Below are 15,110 nucleotides of genomic sequence, written 5' to 3'. Positions count from 1 at the left end.
AGAGAGAGAGAGAGAGAGAGAGAGAGAGAGAGAGAGAGAGAGAGAGAGAGTTGAAAAGAACCAAACCCTGTTTAGGGTCCATCGTCACAGCACCGTCCTCACGCCCTCTGTACAGATGTGATGGAAAGGCCACAAATGCCAAGCAAGAAGACAACCTCCTTGGTTAGGGGACCTTCAGACTCCTCAGGTGTGGGAAAATTAGGGCCGCATCGTTGGAGTCCGGAAGGCTTCCATGCTGCGGTGGGTCCCACATATGCGAGGTGGTCTAGGGTTCCAGAGGCTGGGGGCTTTGGCGGCGGCAGACCCCAATGACACGGGGAAGTCCTTGGTTCCAAAAGGGTTTATTGTCATGGCAGATGGTAGATGGATCTGGTCATACCCCCGTAAAACTCAGGGCAGTCCGGAGTTATATAGGGAGGGAGAAAGGGGGAGGTTCTGGGGAGGCATGCTTAATTTGCCCCGCCCTCTGGCCTTCATTAGTATGTAAATCCCTAGGGCCTGAGGCCTCTAGTAACGCCCTCTAACCTGTGCACTTTGGGAGGGGCTGTAATGGCCTATGTGACTGAACAATGTAGTTTTATGGAGACTAGACTGCTTTTCGGGACCCTGGGTTCTGGGGGCGTGCCGAACTCATGCCGGTTCTCACGTAGAGTCTCGGGGTTCTAGGCACATGCCCAACCATGAATCAGAATGCCCTTACGCCACAGTCCCACACTCAGGTGAATTTAGAATCAACACAGCAGGGCTGGAGAAAGGGTCCACCTGTCACAGAAAGGGCTGCAACAAACCCTGGCAGTTTGCAATCAGGTGACCCTGGGAAATTGCTTCACCTTTCTGGGCTTTGAGTACCTCTGATGCAGGTTGAGGATAACTGTAAGCCCTACCTGTTGCATTGATGAGGAGATGAGAGAGTACATGGAGAGTCAGTCCCTGGTCTGCTACTGGTATGGCTGAGCACCCCCAAAATATCTGTGATCACTTCTCTATCCTTTACAGAGGACATGCTGTCCCAAACAGCATGCTGTCCCAAGCAGGCTGAGCATTGCGTAAGCGATGATAGAATTGCTTAATTAAAATTCCAATAGGGCCTGGACTGAGAGCTCAGTCAGCAAACGTTCCCCTTACAAGCTCGACTCCCCAGAACCCATGTTCTAAAAGGAGCCAGGTGAGTGGACTGCCACTTATAAGCCCAGTGCTGGAGAGGCGATGGGGTTTGCTGGTCGGCCAACCTTGTCTAACCAGCAAGTTCCAGGTTCATGTGGGACCTTGTCTTAAAAACCAAGATGAATGGTACCTGAGGAGTGACAGCTCAGGCTGTCCCCTGATCTCCATGGACAAGGCACATGCAAACATCAGCGCACTCGTGTGCACACACACACAGAGAGAGAGAGAGAGAGAGAGAGAGAGAGGCAAATTGCTAATGAATACTGAATTGTAAGACTTGGTATGGAATTGGGGAAAGTGGGAGGCAGCTAGAAGAAGGGTAAGAGCGGGGTGGGTACTTTCTGGGGAAGAGGTAGCATGTGGGTGCTCAGATCAAAGGGCAAAGGGTGAAAAAAGAAGACTGGAGAGAAAGGTGGGGCCAGCTGGACGCCTCCTAAGTCATTTCCATTAGAGCCTCCAGAGTTATCTATCTGATGGGAGACCATCAGGGGGTCAGCAGCCTGCAAGTGTCATGGCTAGGGGTTGTGTTTAGCAGCTTTACTGTGATAGGAGGAGACAGAAATGACACCAGACACCTGCTGAGAGGCAACTGTAGGTTGTGGGGCCTACGTTGCGTTGCCACGGTGGCTCAGAGCTGCAGAAGGGAGAGGAACCAGGGTTTGGGGACTGGTTGGCGATAAGAATGTGAAAAAACAAATGTTCCCCTCTGTCCCTTCAGATTGGATGCTAGAACTCAGACAGATGGAGATATTTCCCTAAAGTCCCCAAGCTACTGAGTGGCCAGGCCTGAGATCCCCAGTGAAGTTAGTGGACTTGGGGGACACGTGTGTGTGTGTGTGTGTGTGTGTGTGTGTATGGGTGTATGTGTGTGTGTGTTCTGAAGAAAGCCTCTAGTATTCCCAGAAACCTCTGCTCTCCTCACTACCTTCTATACTTCTCCCACCACCACCAAAGGGAGCTTGGGTGACAGAGAAGCCAATGGGGTCACAAGGCAATTCATCATCAGTCCCCACGGTGTGAGGAGATAACAAATCAGGAGGCTTCCTTCCAGTTTGGGACTCCCTAGGAGTGATAACTCCGTGGGTGGTTTCCCCCCCTGGCCCTAGCCTGGCCCTGCTATCTGACTTCCTCTCATTGTCTGTCTGCCTTCCAGCCAGCCCAGGAGCCAGGCCCCATGCAATGTCAAAGGGCCCAGCGGGCCAGCGGCCTCCTCTCCTGTTAGGACCAGGCTGTCTCCAGCCTATCTCTCCTACTGGATGGAGTCAAAAAAGCTGGGCAGGTCTTTTATCAATGCCACTCAATCAAACCCAGGATCCGAGGATTGGGGGTGGGGGAACACTTGTCTGTCTTTCCTCTGACTATCCTGACTCTCTCACCCTCCTTTCGTTAGCAAACAAACTGACCCAAATAAAAATGTAGCAAAGACATTATGGCACTGGCTATCAAAGGGGAGTCAGCGATGGAGACGGGGAAGGAGTGGGGGAGAAGGAGGGGAAGGGGGATAATGGAAATGGTTCCACATTGTGCCTTTCTCCCCAGGCTGTGAGATTTGTTTTGAGTACTTTACATATGTATTTAGTGTGTGTGTGTGTGTGTGTGTGTGTGTGTGTGTACACATGTCATGGAAAAGCTAAGTCTGCAGAGTTCAAGGGACAACTTGCAGGAATTGACCCAAGCCTTCCACTGTGAAGGTCTCAGGGATCGAACTCAGGTTGCCTGGCTTGTCGGCAGGCGCCTTTACTGAGCTGACCCGACACTGTGTGTCTTTAAAAGCAACTTCAGGGTCTTCCCTTAACTGAATCATTCAGGGCAGCCCGAGTTGGAGAATGCCCAAATCCTCACCCCTCAGGGGACAAATGGTGTACTATGCACTAGTATCAGATTCTAAGGTTGGAGGGATGACTGACAGAGCCAGGTGTGGTCATCAAATACTAAGAGCACTTATACCCCGGGCCCTGTGAGGAGAAGGAGAGCAGGAGAGAGACCTGTCCTTATGAAACATGCATTCTCACGGGGAGGCAAGGGTGAGAGCAGCAGACAAACTCATGGTGGCTGTGGGGTCTGAGACAGGGTGTTTCCGTTTTAACTCGAAATCTTCCCCTGATACCATTCCAGTGTTTCCACTTTAACCCGAGTTCTGAGAGTTTGGAGCTTATATGTTCAAAATCTGTTATCCACTCATTTATTTATCCATCCATCCATCCATCCATTTATCCACCTACCAACCTCTTTATTCTTCATTTGCCCAACTATCCTATCCATCTACCAATCCATCCACTCACCCATTTATCTGTCTACCCATCCATCCATCCATCCACCCATCCATCCATCCATCCATCCATCCATCCACCTATCTGTGTCAAGTGTTACAACTTTCCATGTTGGTTGAGCCTACTGAGTTACACTAACAGCAAAAAGCCCAGAGCCACCTGTCCTCACTGTTTTGTGACTCAGTCCGTCTGAATTACAAACGTCTCCTGACTCCCTGCAGACCCCTTAGCTGAGAGCTCCCTACCCCTGGCTTCCAGAGTCTCTGTCTGTGGAAACACCACATTTCCCTGTGTGAACTCAGCCAGCAAGGGATGTGACCCACTTGGGAACTGTGACCATATTTGCTCAATGGGATCAGTGACTTAAAAAGTGTCTCTGGGAAGCTTCCAAGCTCTGGAATCCACCCAAATACCTCAGAGCACTGGATGACCTTCAGAGAGCCATCTGCCTAGTCTGCTGAGAAGAGAGGGAGTAGACATGGGTTATGCCGAGAGATAAGGTTTAAAGTAAGAGATTCCAAGTGCCAAGCTGACTCACTGGGCAAGGCAGACAGACGTGGTATTTCCTTAATTAAACCTAAGGAGGAGTTTGGGGATTGTCCCCATGCGCAGTTAGGGACTGCGCTTGGAGCAGCTCCGGCTACTTGAGCATAAGCATTGAGTCATGATGCTGTGTACCTTAAAGTCAGTGTTCTGGGTTCATCACTGAATGATTTTTATCCAGAGTTGAAAAACAAAACAAAGCAAAACAATGAATAAACAACAAACACACACTTCTAGAAAATTCCAAAGGAGCAGGTTTTCCTACAGTGATTGGGTGGCCAGACTCAAGAAGAACTTCCCTGTTACTCAAGAGACTTAGAGTTGCAAGTGTCCCTGGCCACTTTTCTGACACACACTCTGAAGTAGAATTGTCAGGTCTCTGGCTAGTCCCGCTGGAACACTTGACGTCTGGTTAGGGCTCTTTGCACAACCAGGGAAGCTAAACTCCATCCAGACTATTAAAATACTGAAGCCATATCTTCCCCAGACAAACTTAGAGATCACACAGCGGTACATTGATCATGTCTGACCCGAAGTTTAGACCCTGTGATGAAGCCTCAGAGGAATCTGAGAATCCTCAGGTCTAGCTTTCATCAGGAAGCTTAGTTTTGGAGTTTCTCTGAGCATCCTGGACCAGATATTTCTGAGTATTACAGACTGGAATGTGTAATTTTACGATTTTCACAAGCTTCATTCCGACCTTTTTCTTATTATTTTCCCCACACCCCCTGTTTAAACTTGTAATGAATCTGGAAGGAATCAGAAACTTTAAAAAAAAAAAAGGTTCCTTTTTTGCCTTTTTTTTTTTCTCCTGCCAAGGGTACCCTGCAGCTGTACTTTCTGTTGTTGAAAAGGGGAACGCCCTAGTTAATAATAATAATAAAAATGTCCAAAGCTGTGAGCCCAGCAACAGTGAGATCTTTGAGTATAAGGTCTGGTGGGGAGAAGGAAGATCGGAAGGAAGGAATCAAGGTAGCAGGTGTAGAAATGAGCTGACAGTGGCTCTGTCAAGAGTCCAAAAACCCTAGCTAGCTGAAAGGTGGAAAAATAAATAAATAAATAAATAAATAAATAAATACTGCAAAACATCTGGATGTCTTCAAACATCTGGATGGTTGGCACCGTGTGCACAGGACACCTGCAAAAGTGACTGCAGTTTTCTTGGGGTTGGTGTTTTGATTTATTTTTTTGGTATGAATGTTTGGGTACCCCATAGGGTTCCCAGATGTGTTGCAGAATGTCCAGTTAAAAACAAATGTGCATGTTGTTAGCCAGGTACAACCCACGCTATATGGGAAGGCATCTGAGCTGCCCACTAGTGTCACCTGGGGAGCATGGCTATCTGCGTCACTGTGTGGCGGAAGCCAGGTCTACACTTATCTATCCAGTTAAGGGTCTGCTTTATTAACCAATCCAAAGTCTTCACTGATGTGTGAATGCTTACTCAAAGCCATACGTTCCAGTACTTTCTCGGAGTGATAAGATACTTAGCTTTCTTCATGTGCCGCCCCCAATTGGATGGAGTGGGGCTAGAGGGACATGCATCTGCCTGGCTCACAGCTCCATCCAAAGCACCTGGCACCCTGCCTGGCACTCGACAGATCTCAGGGAATATGGGTAGGGTAGCCAGTGGGGACATTGGCCATTGGAAAGCTGGCACCATAGGCTCAGGAAGTCAGCTCCCACTGGCTTCCTGTCCCTGTCACTCCTCTGAGGTTAACTGCCTGCTTCTGAGAAACAGGAGCAGGGACAGACACTTTGAGGGGTTACTGTAAGATAAAGTAGGGGTCACATCACAAGTGTTTATTAAGTGGTCCATTTCTCACGTTTGGTCCACTGTCAAGTTTCATGACTCCTGATCATCCTTGCAAGATGCATGGGAAAGACAACTTCCTTCTTATTTTTACTCTTCTAAGACAGCCATAGTTTCCTTCCATCCCCACCCTTCCTCTTCCCTTTCCCCTTCTCCTTCCTCGTTCCTTCCCTCTGTCTCCTTCCTATCCTCCCTCCCTCCTTCCTCCTCTTTCTCCCTCCCTTCTTCCTTCCCTCCTTCCTTCTCTCCCTCCTTCCCCCTCCCTCCTTCCTCCTCTTCCTCCCTCTCTTCTTTCCTCCTTCCTTCCTTCCTTCCCTCCTTCCCTCCCTCCTCCTGTTCCTCCCTCCCTTTCTCCTTTCCTTCTCACTCCTTTTCTCCTTCCCTCTCTCTCTCCCCCTCCCTTCTCTCCTCCTCCCTTCTTTTTAGGTCTTCTACAGTTGCCTTTCACTGAGCCCAGACAAGCACCCAGCCTACACTCGAGCCTGCACCTTCACATCAAGCCATAAGACACATCCCACCCTGAGCTTGAATTACAGTCTCATTTAAAACAGAGAAGATAGACATTAAATATGAGCCCATATTCACACAGACAAAAAAGTTCCCAACTCCCAAAGGTGAGCTGTGCCCCTGGTGTCTGACCCTGAAGGCTGTGGGGTGAAAGCTATCTCCACCCTGGTGGACCTCACAGCAGCCATCTCTTCACATCCTTCAGGGACTCAGTATCCACAGTGACTACATGCCACCTATTTGGGATAGCTGCAGCCTGCTGAGTGCTGATGGGCATCAGGTGCTCTGAGACACCTGTCTCCATTTACAAAGTGAGAACCCCAGGGTAGATAAGCACTCAGGAGGAGGCTAAGGCAGGAGGATTGAAAGATGTAGGCCAGCCTGGGCTATAGATGGAGACCTGGTGTCACAACACAAAGACACAAACCAATGTTCAGATAAGCTGAACTCAGCCACACTGTCCATGTTAACTATGGTGGTTCTGACTCCCAAAGGGGCTGGCGGACGTTTCTTTTCCTTGCACAGTTCCTTTGACTCCTCCTCACCTTTTTTCCCCTTTTCTTCTCATTTCTACACACACACACACACACACACACAATCTAGAGTGTATTCCCAGATGCAAATGTAATTTCTCTACATGAGTTGACTAGAAAGGTGAAAAGATGACCTCCAATCCCCGGGGAGGTCAAACTCCCCGTGAGGAATGGGTGTGTTTGAGATGACACTGCCTTGGCAGATATATCCAACTGTAGCCTCTCTGAAGGAAGCAGCTGGTGGCAGTTAGAGACTAGGTCTTCCAAGAGAACGATGTTCTATGTTGTCCTGGCAACGAGGGATGTTCTGAAGGTTATCAGAGGACTTTGAACACCAATCCTTCTTTTTCTTCTGTTTTTTGTTGAGAGATTTACATGCATACATATGACGTGTCTCGATAAATCTACTCCCTGATTCTCTCCTTAATTTAATTTTTATCACAGAATGGCGTCCACAATGCTGACATGTATCCGTGGCTATGACTTGGGAGGGTGGATTCCCCACAGGCAACACACTAACAGAAGAAACAGATTCTTGTCCAAGTGTCTCCATGGCTCTTAGCCTGGGTGCTGGATATTAGGAAGATTTTGGCCCCTCTTAAAGTGGTAGAAAACTGTGTGTACATACTTTTCAAAACATCCCATTTCAGGGAATTCGTCTAGGAAATGGCCTACCCCAGCACCCAGTGATTAGCTTCCAAGAGGGCCGATGGCCCCAGAGTGCCTGAGGGAGACTCTTCTGGACATGAAGTTATCTCTATTTCCCTGTACTAGGACTATGATTGGGGAGAAGGGGGCGTGGTCCAATTCACAGCAAACAGTGACACGGGTCAGTATTGACACAACAGCTAGTGAAGGGGATTTGCTCCAAATTCCCTCCGTTCACCCATTCATCCATCATTCACCCAGTCTACAGCCATCCATCCATCTTGCTGTCCATCCATGTCACCTCTCCACCCACTCATTACCTAACTATCATCCATGTACCCATCCAGCATTCACCCACCCCTTCATCCAGCTATACAGTCAGCTGTTTACCCACCCATCCATTCATGTGTTTATCCATCTATCCATCTACTCATTCATGTATCCATCTATGCATTTATTCATCTATCCATCATTTATCCAGCCAGTCATCCACCCATCCATCTATCTGTCCCTCTATCCATCCATCCACTCATCCATCCATATATCCATCCACTCATCCATCCATACATCCATCCACTCATCCATCCATCCATCAATCTATCCATCTGTCCATCCATCCATCCACCTATCCATCCATCCGTCCATCCATCCATCCACCCATCCATCCATCCATCCACTCATCCATCCATCCATCCATCCATCCATCCATCCACTCATCTGTCCATCCATCCATCCACTCATCCATCCATCCATCCATCCATCTATCCATCCATCCATCCACCTATCCATCCATACATCCATCCACTCATCCATCCACTCATCCATCCATCCATCCATCCACTCATCCATCCATCCATCCATCCATCCATCCACCCATCCACCCATCCGTCCGTCCTTCCATCTACCCACCCATCCATCCATCCATCCACCCACTCATCCACCTGTCCATCATTTATCTACCTACCTAGAGCTACCATCCCTCCACCCACTAACCCACGTAGCCATCCACCATTCACCTACCCACCCACTCCATGGGTGTTTAATGTTTGCTTCCTGTATTGTGACGTTTGATGAGCAGACACTTCATCAAACAGATCAGCAGCCACAGATCAACCATTATCAGCCACTGTGGGAGCCCCTGGGCAAGCTTCTTAACCTCCATGTCCCTTTCCTCTTGTGGATAAAACGGGACTAATCTACTTCCAAGAGTTGCTATGAGGACTGAATGGGTCATCTTGTGGGAAGCGGTTAGAACACAGCCAGGCATCACCAGTACTATGTGTTTTTTCACTGTTGTTGCTGGTCCTACTGTTATCTATCTTACTGATGCCTAAACGCCAGGTTTCAGATGATAGACGGATGGATGAGGTAATGCACTACCAATCACTATCATTAATAATAAGGCTGGAATGTAGTCGGTTGGTAGAGTGCTTGCCTAGTATAGCCACAAGTCCTGGATTCAATTCCCAGAACCACATAAAACCAGGTATAGTGGTAAGTCCTTGTAATCCTGGCTCAGGGGGAAGAGGAAGCAGGAGGTGGAGACATTAAAGGTCCTCCTCAGCTACATAAGAACGTTAAAGCTAGCTTGAGCTACACGAGAACATGTTGTTGATGATTGTGGTGGTGGTGATGGTGATGATGATAAGGTGTTTTATAGGATTATTTTTTTTTTGGTACCAGACTCTGAATCCATTGATTATTGGACATCTTTTCCCATTAAATTTTCAATGTCCCCCCTCTGTAGGAAGTGCTGCAGAGGACTTTGTTACACTTCATAGATGTGGAAACTGAATTGATCCAAGGTCAAGATTTTGGCTTAAAACTCACAGCCCAAGGTTGTGCCCATGAGACGTTTTGTTTTGTCAGAATGGAGGTTGGAGCGGACAGCCTCTAGTCTCAGGTTTAGTGGCTGTCTTCTGGTCCTATCTGTGGTGTGGGGGGACTAATTTCCTTCCCATCTTTACAGATGAAGAATGTTCCAGCACCGAGCACCCCTATAAAAAGCCGTACATGGAGACATCCCCCAGTGAGGAGGACGCCTTCTACCGCTCGGGCTACCCTCAGCAACAGGGTCTGAGTACCTCGTACAGGACAGAGTCAGCCCAGCGGCAGGCCTGCATGTATGCCAGCTCCGCTCCACCCAGCGAGTCCGTGCCTAGCCTGGAGGACATCAGCTGTAACACATGGCCCAGCATGCCTTCATACAGCAGCTGTACGGTCACCACCGTGCAGCCCATGGACCGGCTCCCCTACCAGCACTTCTCCGCTCATTTCACCTCGGGGCCTCTGGTCCCTCGGCTGGCTGGCATGGCCAACCATGGTTCTCCCCAGCTCGGCGAAGGGATGTTTCAGCACCAGACCTCCGTGGCCCATCAGCCTGTGGTCAGGCAATGCGGGCCTCAGACTGGCCTTCAGTCTCCAGGCGGCCTCCAGCCCCCCGAGTTCCTCTACACTCACGGCGTGCCCAGGACCCTGTCCCCCCACCAGTATCACTCGGTACACGGCGTTGGCATGGTGCCAGAGTGGAGTGAGAATAGCTAAAGGCTGACCTATGCCAGAGAGGGGATGGGGGGGAGAGAAAGAGAGAGAGAAACAGGAGAGGACAGAGAAGTGAGGGACAGTAGCGATGAGAACTCCGCAGATGCGAAACTCATATCACCAGTTGTAACCTCCGTACCCGGAGCCCCACAGCCACTGATGAGATCAGTTGCCCGAAGCCACCATTCCAAAATTGTGACTCGGCCTCTCAGAACCGACAGGACAGAAGAAAGAGAGACGAGTCCCATCCTGCCCCGCACCCACTCTCATCCAACCAGGAACACACACAGCGCCCCAGACATGTTCCCCGATTGTTTCTCTTGGGTTCTAGACCATATTGCCTCACTGAGTGTTGGACCCCGGCCGCACGGTGAGAGGCATTCTGTGTCTCGGTGTTAATGTTGACTTTGTTATATAATAAATGATAATATATTTTTTTTCTTTGAAATTTTCTTACTGGGACCCAGTCCCCTTGAATGGAGGGAGAGGAGAGACAAGAAATGTCTCAAAACACGTACTTTTGGGGCTTCCCTCCAATAAACGAGCTAAAATGTACATCGGCTACCCTCCTCTAACCAAAAAAAAAAAAAACCCAAAAAACAAAAAAACCTACCTCCGTCACGTGAGATGTCTACGAAGGTCGCAGTGTTACCTGCTAGTTTTTGGATTGGGTTTTGCTTTTTCTCCTTTTGGTTTGGTTCTGCCTTCCCCAGCGTCATGGATTCAGAGTTGCCTTCTACTGAGAGGATAGAGTTAGGATGTCGGGCTCAGTCTGACATCCTGCCTCCTCAGCACCGTTTCTCCCAGCTCCAGGTCTCTCCAGCCATCTGTGGCTACAAAACAGGGCCTAGAACTCCTCAGCCGGAAACCTTGCTTCGATAAAACTGAAAGAGCCCTGGGTGACATGGGAACAGAACTGTGCATCAGTGCAGGGACGCGCGCAAGCTCCCCGGTTACACATTGTAGGGGAGAAAAAGAAAGTGAAAATAAATATACTTTGTGATTAAAAAGAAAAAAAGAACAGTGACGTCAGCGTCAGCCCCAGGCTGGCTCAAACCTCCTCTGTGACCTCCGGATGCAGAGCAAAATAGCTCCAGGTGCCACAGGAGAGGAAACAGTTACCGGTGTCTCAGCCTCCAAGAAATCCTCCCGCAGCGCCAATCACCTGGGACACAAAACCACATGCGTCAAAAGCAGAAAAACAGTATTAAAAAAAAAAAAAGTGTGTAAGTACAACCATTATTGTAGGGTTTCTCAGATGTAATATTTTACTGGTACTATTTATTTATAAATAGGAATTCTAATTAAGTAGTAACATGAAACCCAGCCTGGGGGCTGACCAAAACCTTTTAATTTTATTTGGTACTCAAAACTGCGTTTGTGTTTCTCTCTCTCTCTCTCTCTCATGCTTTCCTTTCTTGATTTTTTTAAAAGCAGTTTTGTGTTTTTTCTTTTCTCCTTCCTTCCTTCCTTTTTTTTTTTTTTTTAAATTGACCCTAATAAACAGAACAGGGTAATCTATGTGACTGAGAATGTGGAAGCCTGGAAGCCTGTGAGTGAGTGAGTGTGTTTGCACGTGAGCGTCCTATGTGATCTTGTCTTTTTATGTCGCTAAAGGGGGGGGGGGTAAAAAAATCAAGTACTCGTTTCTTACATTTGTGCGCCCATTAATGCCTAATAAATACGATGTGCTTAAAAGAATACACGAGATGTTGATATCCTTTGTTTGCTTGTTTGTTTGTCTGTGTCTCTGTGTTTTGTTTTGTCTTCTGACTGAATAGAGGGGGATGGCTTTTGTGAAAAGGAATCAAGAAGGCTGGTGGCTGACTTTTTCCTGCCATGCGTTCTGTCCTGCTGACCCTCAGGTATTTCAGACCTACCACTCTCAAGCAGAGTGGAGCAGGAATATATTGTCCATAGGATTAGAACCTTGGGATGCAGCGTCCTAGGACTGAATCTATGTAGGCATTAGGATCAAAGACCTGAAGGAATCCTTCCTGTCTCCTGGTTACCTGACAGAAACAAATTTAGGGAGGAAGGGGTTGATTTCCGTTCAGGGTTCTATCTATGTTTGCTTGCCCCCCACCCCCATGCTGGAGCAGAATATTATCGTGATGGGAATCTGGGTTCATTGTCAGCACGATGACGGCAAGCATGGTGGTGGGGAGGCAGGTATGGTGCTGGAGAGGGAGCTGAGAGTTCTACGCATGGATCATCAGGAAGAGAGTGAGACACTGGGCTTGCCTTGAGTATCTGAGACCTCAAAGCCTACCCTGAGTGACACGCCAACCCCAACATGGCCACACCCACTCCAGTAAGACCACTCCCAGTCCAAAAAGCCACGCCCACTCCAAGAAGGCCACGCCCACTCCAACAAGGCCGCGCCCACTCCAAGAAGGCCACGCCCACTCCAACAAGGCCATCCCCACTCCAACAAGGTCACACCTCTTAATAGTACCACTCTTATGGTCCCATGGTGGGGGGCCATTGTCTTTCAAACTACTACAGAAGCTTAGTGCTGGTAGGGGGCTGGGAACTATCTCAGCAAGGAAAGTGACTGCTACACAAATGTGAGGACCTGCCTCATCACTAGGCAGCATCCATATCAAAAGTCAGATGCAGGATGCACACTTATAATCCCAGTGGTGGGAAGTGGAGACAGAAGGATCCTGGGAGCTGGTTGGCAAGCCCCTCTGAATCAGTGGGCTCCAGGTTCAGCAAGAGACCCTGCCTCAAAAAAAAGTATGGTGGGAAATGATTGGGGAAGATATTCCATGCTGACCTCTGACCTCCGTGGGCACACACATGCATGCATGCCTACAACAAGCACAGGGGCACACGTGAACACGAACACACACACATACACAGACCAAAACAAAAACAGTGTTGTTTGTTTGTTTGTTTTTATCATTTGTTTTTCATGCTGGGGGCTGGAACCCAGGACCTCATGAATATTCACTGTGTGGCAATGAGCCATGCCCCAAGCCTACTGCTGAAACAAACAAGCAAACAAACAAACAAACAAACAAACAAAAAAGCCAAAAATTGATTCCCACACTCTTCAAATGACCAAAAACATCCATGTGTAGCTCACTCACCCCGGAAAAGGAGCAATTGGCGTGCTGATTACATGCTATTCATTTCATCTGGTCTACCGGGTACTTTTCCTGAGCACAGAGTTGTTGAGAAGTGTGAATTAATCATGAAGAAACCCACTTCTCCTACCTACATTAGATAAACCAGTCATTGACTTTCCTGGCCCCTAGGGTCTGAATTAAGACCAGTGATATGTATCTAATCTTAAGCATTAATTTGACAGAAAGTTTGCCTTTGAAGAGATGAGCCCCTAATTCATTCAACCAACTGGACCATCCAAGCACAGGAGACGCATCCTTTACCTGAAATGCTTGGGACCCTGCTTTGGGTATTTGGTTTTGGGGGCAGTTGCCTTTGCATAATGAGGTACCTTGGGTTGTGGGGGTGGGACCCAGGTGCAAACATGAAATTCATTCATGTTTCATGTATGCTTTACATACATAACGTGGAGGTAATGTTGCATACTGTTTTCAGCACATTTCTGTCTTCATTTTAAGCATTACCTGAGCACACGAAGTAGAATCTGCTACTCAGGATGGTGCTCCTGATGTGTCTTAGGGTTTTACTGCTGTGAACAGATACCATGACCAAGGCAACTCTTATAAGGATGACATTTAAGTGGGGCTGGCTTACAGCTTCAGAGGTTCAGTCCATTATCATCAAGGCGGGAACATGGCAGCATCCAGGTGGACATGGTGCAGGAGGAGCTGAGAGTTCTACATCTTCATCTGAAGGCTGTTAGCAGAAGACTCGATATTAGGCAGCTAGGAGGAGGGTCTTAAAGCCCACACCCACAGTGACACACTCACTCTGACAAGGCCACACCCACTCCAAAAGGGCATGCCTACTCCAAAGGCCACGCCCACTCCAAAAGGCCACACCCACCACACCCACTTGAGTAGGCCACACAGCCGTGCCTACTCAACAAGGCCACACCTCCCAATAGTGCCACTCTCTGGGCAGAGCATATACAAACCATCCCATGATGCTTTGGATCTCGGAACATTTTGGGTGACAGATGCTCAGGTTAGGGATGCCCGTCATGGAGAGATTTAATTCCTATCTCCACACCTCAAACACTTGCTGATATCCTAAAATTATTATGGATTTTAATTAAGAGCACTTTCACAAGCTTTATGAGTCTAAAAAAGAAATAAAATTTCATCATCTTTGTACATCAAGGATGGCTACCATGGAGCTTTTCATTGAACCAGCCAATCTGGTGTGTACTATTCAGATGCCACATCTTCTAACTGTGTGTCTGTCAAGGGTACAATGGACATTGATAGATTCTAAATCTGTCTAGTGAGTGCTCGCTCTGATCTGGATTCACTGGAAGTTTTGGGAACCTTGAGACAAATAAGGTGATAGGAACTCAGTACTTCAAAGTGCTTATAACTTAGTGAAATAAAAGGTTTTTAGTCTTGGGGTGCTTTGAATGAAAATGATCCCCATAGGTTCATAGGGAATGGCACTACTTGGGAAGGATTAGGAGGTGTGGCCTTGTTGGAGGACATGTGTCACTGGGGGTGGGCTTTGGGGTTTAAGAAGCTCCAGTCAGGTTCAGAGGCTCTCTCTTTCTCTGCTGCCTGCTGATCCAGATGTACAACCCTCAGTTATCTCTCCAGCTCTACATCTGCCTGCACTCCGCCGTGTTTCCCACCACGGTGATAATGGACTGAACCTCTGAACTGTAAACCAGCTCCCAATTAAGTGCTTTCTACCATAAGAGTTGCTGTGGTCATGGTGTTTCTTCACAGCAATAGAAACGCTAAGAAAGATCGTTGAGCATCATGGATGGGCTGTCGTGCTGGAGAATTATGAAGAAAGAGTTCACAGTGTCATGGAGGGATAGCACAAGGATCAAACCTGGTCTGTGGCGATGTGTGTGAATGAGTGATGGTGGGTGCACATGTGTGAGAAACTGTGTGTATGTGTGAGTGTGTACATGTGTGTGAGAATGTGTGTGCATGTGTGTGAGTGGATGCATGTGTG

At 48.1% G+C, this 15,110-nt stretch overlaps 1 protein-coding gene across 1 annotated transcript; it reads left to right on the top strand.

Annotated features, from left to right (window-relative positions):
* The first annotated feature begins 9,449 nt into the window (after positions 1 to 9,449).
* On the top strand, positions 9,450 to 10,035 carry LOC114616114 (T-box transcription factor TBX5). Its single transcript, XM_028761638.1, has one exon. It carries the CDS (start codon positions 9,492 to 9,494, stop codon positions 10,020 to 10,022), a length of 531 nt encoding a protein of 176 aa, XP_028617471.1. The 5' UTR covers positions 9,450 to 9,491; the 3' UTR covers positions 10,023 to 10,035.
* The last annotated feature ends 5,075 nt before the right edge of the window (positions 10,036 to 15,110 follow it).

The sequence above is a fragment of the Grammomys surdaster genome, unplaced genomic scaffold (genome assembly GCF_004785775.1).
Source record: "Grammomys surdaster isolate TR1022 unplaced genomic scaffold, NIH_TR_1.0 283612, whole genome shotgun sequence".
In the NCBI taxonomy this organism is placed as follows: domain Eukaryota; kingdom Metazoa; phylum Chordata; class Mammalia; order Rodentia; family Muridae; genus Grammomys; species Grammomys surdaster.
This window is presented reverse-complemented; position numbering and strand designations above follow the sequence as displayed.

Coding starts and splice junctions, on each gene's coding strand:
- LOC114616114 (XM_028761638.1), top strand. CDS start 9,492: ATGGAGACATCCCCCAGTGAGGAGGACGCCTTCTACCGCTCGGGCTAC.